Source organism: Vulpes lagopus, chromosome 7, assembly GCF_018345385.1.
Source record: "Vulpes lagopus strain Blue_001 chromosome 7, ASM1834538v1, whole genome shotgun sequence".
NCBI lineage: Eukaryota > Metazoa > Chordata > Mammalia > Carnivora > Canidae > Vulpes > Vulpes lagopus.
In genome coordinates this window covers 154,260-162,122 of record NC_054830.1, presented here as the reverse complement: position 1 = coordinate 162,122, position 7,863 = coordinate 154,260, and the positions used below count along the sequence as shown (strand labels likewise).

The 7,863-nt window shown below is 70.3% G+C and overlaps 1 protein-coding gene across 1 annotated transcript; it reads right to left on the bottom strand.

The window, feature by feature from the left end:
* Window positions 1-1,592: 1,592 nt before the first annotated feature.
* Window positions 1,593-7,686, bottom strand: TPGS1 (tubulin polyglutamylase complex subunit 1). The gene is made up of 2 exons (XM_041763589.1): window positions 7,325-7,686; window positions 1,593-2,369 (listed from the first exon to the last, which is right to left on the bottom strand). The coding sequence occupies exons 1-2, from the start codon at window positions 7,660-7,662 to the stop codon at window positions 1,832-1,834; spliced, it is 876 nt and encodes a 291-aa protein (XP_041619523.1). The 5' UTR covers window positions 7,663-7,686; the 3' UTR covers window positions 1,593-1,831.
* Between the last annotated feature and the right edge of the window lie 177 nt (window positions 7,687-7,863).

The following is a 7,863-nucleotide window of genomic DNA, read 5'->3' as shown; positions in this document are numbered from 1 at the left end:
AAACATCCCCGGGCTGCATGTCATCGGCCACCGCCAGGTCACCTGCAGCTATCACCCCGAGGACGGGGCGGTGGGATGAAGCTGTGGACGGCAGCCAGCGGGACGGGGGGCATCCCCCAGCCCTCGGCCCTGGGAGGCCTGGGCGCTGCCGCGGGGCCGCCAACTCCGGGGAGCCCCAGGTTCCGGAGGTCGCAGGGGTTCGGTCCCGGCTATGCGGGGCCTGGGATGTGCTTGGGGTGTCCCCGGAAGACGCGGTAGGCGGCTGGCCCTCCAGGGCAGGGCCCGGGGCCCACACTGTGAATGAGAATCCCGGGCGTCCAGGCAGTAATTGAAGCCGAGGAGGACGCACGGGGGGAGCCGGGAGGCCCCGGAGCCCAGGTGAGAGGAGGAGGCTTCAGGGCGGAGGTGGGGAGGGGGAGGTCCAGGCCAGGTAAGGAGGTCCCGTCCGCCCCAGGGACCGTCGGCTGGCAGAGGTCAAGCCGGGTCACGACACACGGGGATGTCTGGACCCAGGCACAGTGGCGCCGCCGGGAGACCGCGGTCCTGGCTCCCACCTGAGGCAGGGGGCTGCCCTGTGCCCCCCGGGGCCCCTCATCCAGCACCCGGGACACCGGGATTGGCAGGCCCAGCGTGCAGGTGGCGAGGTGGGTGGGGACCCGCGACAGCTGACCTTCCAGGGACCTAGCGCTGCACAATAAACGGGCCAACGACTTTGTGGCTGAAAACAAGGATCGTGTAGCTCGTGAACCTGGTCACCGGGTCACAACACGGCTGCGGAGTGAGTCCGCGAGCACTGGGGGCGGGGCGGGGGGCAGGTGCCACCTCTGTGACCCGGCCGTGGAAATGACGTCGCGTCACACAGCCACTGAAATTCACACAGATGCCACCTATTGATCTGCCTTTGGTGGGGGGGCGGAAAGTTCTGGGCCAGCGTTTGGGAGCAGAAATGGTGCCGTGGGCGTTTTTGGAAAACGCACAGTCAGCAGCCACAAGTCACCGGTTCCCTGATGGGCCGCCCTGTGCCGGGAAGCGGGGACCTGGTGCTTCTGGCCCCCCGCAGCACGCGGGAGGGCTTCAACTCTGCCCACGGGGTCGCCCCCGGCAGAGCAGGGCTGTCCTGGTCCCTGAGCCTGGAGCTGTCGGGGGCTGGGAGTCTGACTCCGGCCGCCCTCCCTGCCCGCCGTTCCCTGCACAGAAGCAGCCCCTGGGGTGGGGGGGGACGCCCAGTGGGCAGTGGGCTCTGGACGGGGCGGCGCAGGTTGGGGTGGTGCGTGGGTTCTGAGCAGGCCCCGCACCTCGACTTCCCCATCTGCAAAGCCTGGGTAGCCAGTCGCTTCCTCAGAGGGCAAGTGGCCCCGCAGGGCTTGCAGGTGCCCGCTGCTCCCCCGTCACCCCGATGTCGTCCTCCTCCAACAGGTGGGAAGCTGAGGCCCAGGGCACCTCACCAGGCACCCGGGCGCCATCCGCTTCCACAAAGCCGAGTTCGGGGGCGCCCTGGCCTGTGCAAGCCGCGAGCCCAACCCCAGGCAGCACCGGGGCGAGCTGGACCGGCCGGGGTGGGGGTGAGGGGGGCACACACACTGCGCTTGGCCTAGGCCTGGGAACAGATTTTATTACCAGCGGGAGGAGGGGCCTTTGTGGGGGCGGGGGTGCCCACTTCCTGGGACCCGAGGCCCCCGACGGGGCTGGGGCGCGATGTCAGGGTTGAAGGGGGTGGGGGGCTCCGTGCCCTGCCCCTGCCCGCGGGCATACCCCAGTCCCAGACCCGCATCTGCGACCCGCGGCTGCGACCTCGCTGTGGGTGCGGGAGGGGGCGGCGAGGTGTGCGGGCTCAGGCCACGGGCTTGACCTTGGCGATGAAGAGGGCGGCGGCCTTCTCCAGGAACTCCTCCCGGGTCATCGGGGAGCTGGGCCGCCGGGCCACCAGGGCGCGGTCCATGGCCAGCGCCAGGCTGTCGGGGCCCAGGCGCGAGCCAGCCTCCAGGTAGCGGGCAGGCACCGGGGCCCCGTCGCTGGCCTGCAGGGCCCCCTCCAGCGTGTCCAGCACGGCCTGGCCCACCCGGCGGTCAGCCACAGCCAGGGCCGGGTCCTCAAGCAGCCGGTACAGGGCGCTGGCCCGCGCCACGAACTCCAGGAGCACGAAGCAGGTGAGCATGCCGGCGCGGAAGACGTCCAGCGGCACGGCCTCGTGGTCCCGGCACTGGATCTTGTGCAGCAGGGGGGCCACGACCTCCTCGGGAGCCTCCCCGTCGCGGCAGATGCGCTTGAGCAGCTCGCTGTAGGTGCGCCCGTCCAGCCCCGGCTTCTTCTTGCGCCCGCTGGCGCTCAGGCACTCGTAGGCCACGCTGACGTTGTTGTTGAAGGCTGTCCTGCGGGAGGGCGGGAGCGTTGGGCCAGCGGCGGGCCCGGTGGCCCCTGGCCCCCTCGCCCGCCCGCTGCCCCGAGTCCTGTCCCCTTCTATCTCCCTCCGAGAACCAGGCGTGGTCAGGCCCCAGGGCCTTGGCACCGGCGGCGTCCTTTGCCCACAGCGCCCTCCCCCGGTCTCCCCGCGGCTCTTGCAGCTCCTCTGAGTCCTTGCTCAGGGGTCGCCCTGCGGGGCCCCCACCCCTGCCTGATGACACAGTTTCATTTGTGTCCGGACGTCAGCCCAGGAGCCCACATCGGGGTGTACGGGTCGGCCTCCGCGGCCCCCAGCGCCCAGAACGCCGCCTGGTACACGGCAGGTGCTCCGTGTGCACTGCCGAGGCCGCCCGCTGCCCGCCCCCCGACCCCCCGGCCCGCACCCCGTGGAAATCGGGCCCAACAGGTTTATCAGCAGCTGCCCGAGTCCACCCGCTGACCCGCCGCTGCTGCTGCCTTTCGGGCTGCGACAGGCTGAGCCACGACACTGGCAGTATGACCCATTGTCTGCTGACCTGAGGCCCCTCGACCCGACCCACGTGGGCTGTGCCGGGAGCTTCAGGAGCTGCCCCCCGCTCCCCGCACAGGCAGGTGGGGAGGCTCAGGGCCCGGCTGGCCTGGGGTCCCAGCGCCAGGGTTCCCAGCAGAGGCACGGGCGCCCCCAGCTCAGCCCCGCGGGGAGGCATGTGTGGCTCGGTCCACCCCCTGCGTGACCCGCACAGCGTCTGGGCTCCCCGTGGGTGGCCCTGCTTGCGCTGAGGCTGTGCGCCCCCAGGAGCCCTGAGGGTCAGAGCCCGTTACAGGGGGAAACCGAGGCCTGGCGGTACCGGAGCCGCAGGGGGGCTCCTAGCTGGGGCTCTTCTCCGTCCGCGTGGCCACAGACCCTTTCCCCCTCGCTCACTGGCCCTGACGCTGTACCGGGTGCCTGCGAAACACGAGGGTGGCACCCGACACGGTGTCCCAGTCCTGCGGGTTCACCCTGCATCACAGGGGTGGCTGCCCCACCTCCTAGGGGCCCCGCAAGCCCCAAAGCCCCTGCGGCAGGAGCGGGAAGGACGATGACGCTCCCCCTGCTGTCATCGACCCATGGCCGCTGAGGACGCAGGCCCCGCAGCCGGAAATGGCAGCGGTCACAGACTCCGGCTTCGGGGCCAGGGGCTTGGCAGTGGGTCGGGGTCGGCCTGTGCCCTGGAGGCTCACACACCTGGGCCTCCGTCCCGCCTGGCGTCCCAGGGCCACGGGTGTGCCCCCCACAGCGCTGCCCACCCGCCTGGCGTGGGGGCACAGGTGAGCAGGAGGTGAGGGGGCACCCGCAGGTGCGGACGAGCCTGTGACCCGCTCCACCAAGACGCGGGATTGGAGGCCTCGTGTGCGCCCTGCCGAGGCCAGTGTGGGAGCCCCAGCAGCGTGGTCCGCGCCCTGGTGCCAGGCCCGGGTCAACCCGCGGCCTGTCGGGGCCGCTGAGGTCTCAGAGCTGTTTGTTGCTGCCCTGGTGCAGCTGTCCCGACAGGACGGTGGCCTGGGACCTGCCGCCCGCCCCCCTCCCCAGCTCCCCGGCCGCCCGCCGCCGGCTCTCCTGAGCCAGTCCCAGGGGCACCCAGCGCCCCCCATGAGCACCTGGCCCACCTGGACCTGCACCTGGGTCCTGGTCACCGTCCCCGGCTCTCGTCCTCATCCCTGCCTTGCGGGGTTCCCGTGAGGACAGGACGGAAGTCGTGCCCAGGACTTACGACAGTGCCCGGCCGGGGGGGTGTCCCCGTGACCAGGGCTGGAGGACCCCCGCAGGCGTAGTCCCACCCCCGGGGCGGGGGTGGGGGGCGCGGGATCCTGAGGGCGACACCAGCCTCCAGCCCCGCCACCCGGCTGCATCTCCCTCGGCCACCAGGGGGCGCCCACTCTGCGCGACGCGGGCTCGGGGACCAGGCTTCCCGGAGAGGCAGGGCTGGGCGAGCACCCACAGGTCAGCCTTTGCTTAAATGACACGTGTGCGAGCACGTGTGGAAGGTTCCACGGGGACACACGGAGCCTCTTCGCTGTAGGCCGGGGGCTCCCGGGGGGTGACTGACCCAGGGCCGCCTGGGGACATCTGGGGCACGTCTGGTTGGCGACACCGGGCGGATGGAGGCCGGGGGTGTGGGTCAGCCCCCTGCAGTGTCCAGGACAGCCCGGCCCGGAGACCAAGCGAAGGCAGCTGGACGTGCTGGGGCCCTTTGCCAGGTTCCCGGGTCACGGGGCCCGCGGAGCAGCTCAGAGGCCCCGGGAGGGGGCCACCCTGTCCAGATCCGCCCCCACCCTGCCCGCCTGGCACACGGCCCACAGCCAGTCACGTGAACACCGTTCTCATGCCCTTGGGGCCTGGAGGCTGGCAGGGGGTGGCCGAGGGGCCCCTGGAGGCCGGCGCTTCTGCTCTGGCGCCACACAGGAAGGGGGTTTGGGGAGTTCTCCCCAGGTCTCTCGTGCCGAGGGGCCCTCAAGGACGGCCCCGCTCACCATCAGGGCAGCTGCCCAGCCTCAGGGGGAGGGGACGGGCCTGGCTTCTGCCTTTGGCCCGTCGGGCTGGGCTCAGGGGCTCCCGACGGTGACCCGGTCTTCCGAGTTAGCCTCTGGCTCTGTCTCCAGGGAGACCAGGTGAGCCTAGGGGCTCAGGCGGGTCTGCCTCCAGCGCTGGCCACTCCCCACGTCCACACCCGCCCCCGCCCGCCGTGCCCCTGCAGCCCCGAGGTGCCCCCAGCGGCTCCAACACCCCTGCAGGGCAGTGCACAGAGGCCCCCGCGATGCACGTCTATCTGGAACCTGCGAGGGCCACCGTATTTGGAAACAGGGTCTTGGCAGATGCAGTCAGTTGACGACCTGGACATGAGATGCGGTGGCGCTCAATTCAGTTGTGCTTAGGAGAGAAAGAGACCGGAGACTCAGAGGGGGACACGGACGGGCACTGGCGGGATGTGGCCACAAGCCAAGGATAACTGGGGCCCAGGAACTGGAACAGGCCCCCGAGCCTCCGGGGGGAGCGCAGCCCTGACGCTGACCCTTGATCTCAGACTTCCGGCCTCCAGGACTGTGAGAGAATAAGTTTATGTGGCTTTTTTTGTTTGTTTTTTGCTTTTAGATTTTATTAAGTCACCTCTACACCCAACGTGGGGCTTAAACGTACAACCCTGAGATCAAGAGTCACAGGATCTACTGACCGAGCCGGTCGGGCACCTCAAGTTTCTGTTGTTTTAAGCCACCAAGTTCGTGGTGGTTTGTTAGGGCAGCCACAGGACACGAATACAGCTCTCCTGGCCCTAAACCCAAGGTACTCCTCAGCCCTCGGACGTGGGCCCCTGGACACGGGAGTGCCGCCAGCCCACCAGGTGCCTCTGCGGGACTTAGGAAAACCCTCAGGAAGCCTCCACAGGAGTACCCTCGTTGGGACTGGCTACAGGTGAGTGACTCGCGCAGTGCTTCACCTGCACAACGGAACATGGTGGCCCTACCGCGGATGACTTTTCCCCTTTGTAAGATGTCCCGGGATGCCATTGTCTGCTGGTTCCCCCTTCCCATCCGGTTGGCCTGATCATGATTTTCTGTGGGTTTTCTGAGGCTGGGACTCCTCAGGGTTGGGTCCTGGGCTCCTGTCCATTCTCCTGAGGCTTCCACGACCCCTCCTAGCTGACAACCTGCTGTCCATCCCCCAGCCGCTCGACTTGAGTCCCTGAGCAACCCTGAGAACGTCCCCCAACCAGTGGTCTCCCCTCTCCGTGGACGGCCCTGCGGACTACCTAGGAGTGCTCTGCACACCTCTTTCCCACCGTCGCCCCTGCAAGCCTCAGACGGCCTGCAGAGCGCGTGGGTGCTCTGCTCAGACTCCCACCCTCCGCCCCCCCTTCCCACACGGGATCACTCCCCAGCGTCTCTGGTCGTGCCTCTCACAGGTGGGCAGGCGCGGAAGCACGAGGGAACCCCCTGCCAGCCAGGTGTCCTCTCCCTTCCTGGGTGCTCCTGGGGGCGCACGTGACTGCCTGCCTCGGGTTCTGCTTCTAGGGACCCCAGCCCCCAGCCAAGGCCCAGCCCACCCGCACTGTCACGACCTCACCTGGTGGGTGCTGCATGCCGAAAGCTTCCCCTCAACCACCTGATGGGGGCCGTCCGCTCAACACCTATTCCTCAAGCACGTTCCGTGGGCTCAGAACTGCTGGGCGGGAGGGTGGCGGTGCCATCCCCTCCCGGGCACCATGCTTCAGCCACGGGGAGGCTGGGCAGCCTGGGGCCCCGCGCACCTGCCCGCTCCTCTCCCTGCGCCTGAAGCACCGGCCCTGCCCGCTGGGAGCTGCCTCCGGGGCCTGGGGGTCCCGGCTGTTCAGTCTCCACTGCCCCGCCCTGGAAACATCCACTTTCGGGCTTAATGGACGGGGACGCCGTGACGCTAGTAGGAAGGCATCTAGGAGGAGCCCCGTGTGGGGGGCCTCGCTCCGAGGCTTTGGACCCTCTCTGGGCCGGTGGTTTCTAGGAGTGGTGGGGGCGGGCGGCAAGGGGGAACTGCGCCTGCGGAAGGGCGTCTCGGAGACCAGCGGCCAGAGCTCCGGGCGCCGCCCCACGCCCCCCAGCCCCGCAGTCCGCGTCCAGCGCCCGCGGAGCCCAGCGCACCAGTGTCCAGCGGGCAGCTCGGGGGCGGGGGGCTCCGCGTCCGCAGTCCCCAGCGCCCAGGCCTCGCCCCCAACCCCGCCCCCAGCCCCAGGCCCCGCCCCTGCCGCGCCCCCAGTCACGGCCCGGCCCCGCCTCCAGCACTCAGGCCCCGCCCCCAGCCCCAGTGCCCCGCCCCCAGCGCCCAGGCCCCGCCCCCGCCCCTACCGCGCCCCCAGCACTCAGGCCCCGCCCCCAGTCCCCAGCGCTCCGCCCCCGCCCCGCCCCGGTCCGCAGCGGCCCCCGCCCCGCCCCGCACCTCTGGGAGTGGTGAGCCAGGCGGAGGTGCCACAGCGCGCGGCCCAGGCGCTGCTGCTGCAGCAGGAGCTGACCCGGGGGCTCCCCGGCGCCGCCGTTTGCAGGCGAGCGCAGGCCCATGTTCTCGAAGTAGTGCGCCAGGAAGGCGATCGGCTCCTCGGGCCGCGCCTCCAGCACCTTCAGCAGCGCCGCGCGCAGCATCTCCGTCACGCCGACCTGCCGCAGGAAGTCCTCCTCGCTGTCGGCCGGTGCTGCTGTTCGGGACACCGCCGGCCGGCCGCTGTCCGTGAAACTGGCCGCCGGAGCCACCGCCGGCCGCCGCTTCTCCACCGCCGCCATCTTCGCTGAGGGCAGCGGGACCGGAAGTGCCGGTGTAGCTTACAGTGCGTGGCGCCTCGTGGCGGCCATCTTGGTTGAGGGCAGAGGGCCGCCGGATCGGGCTGGAAGACTGGCGAATAACTAGACCGTGCCACTTACCACCGCCCGCCCCCTACGCCCCCACGTTCTGATCAGCCGTCTTCTTCCGGGGTCCTCCGCGTG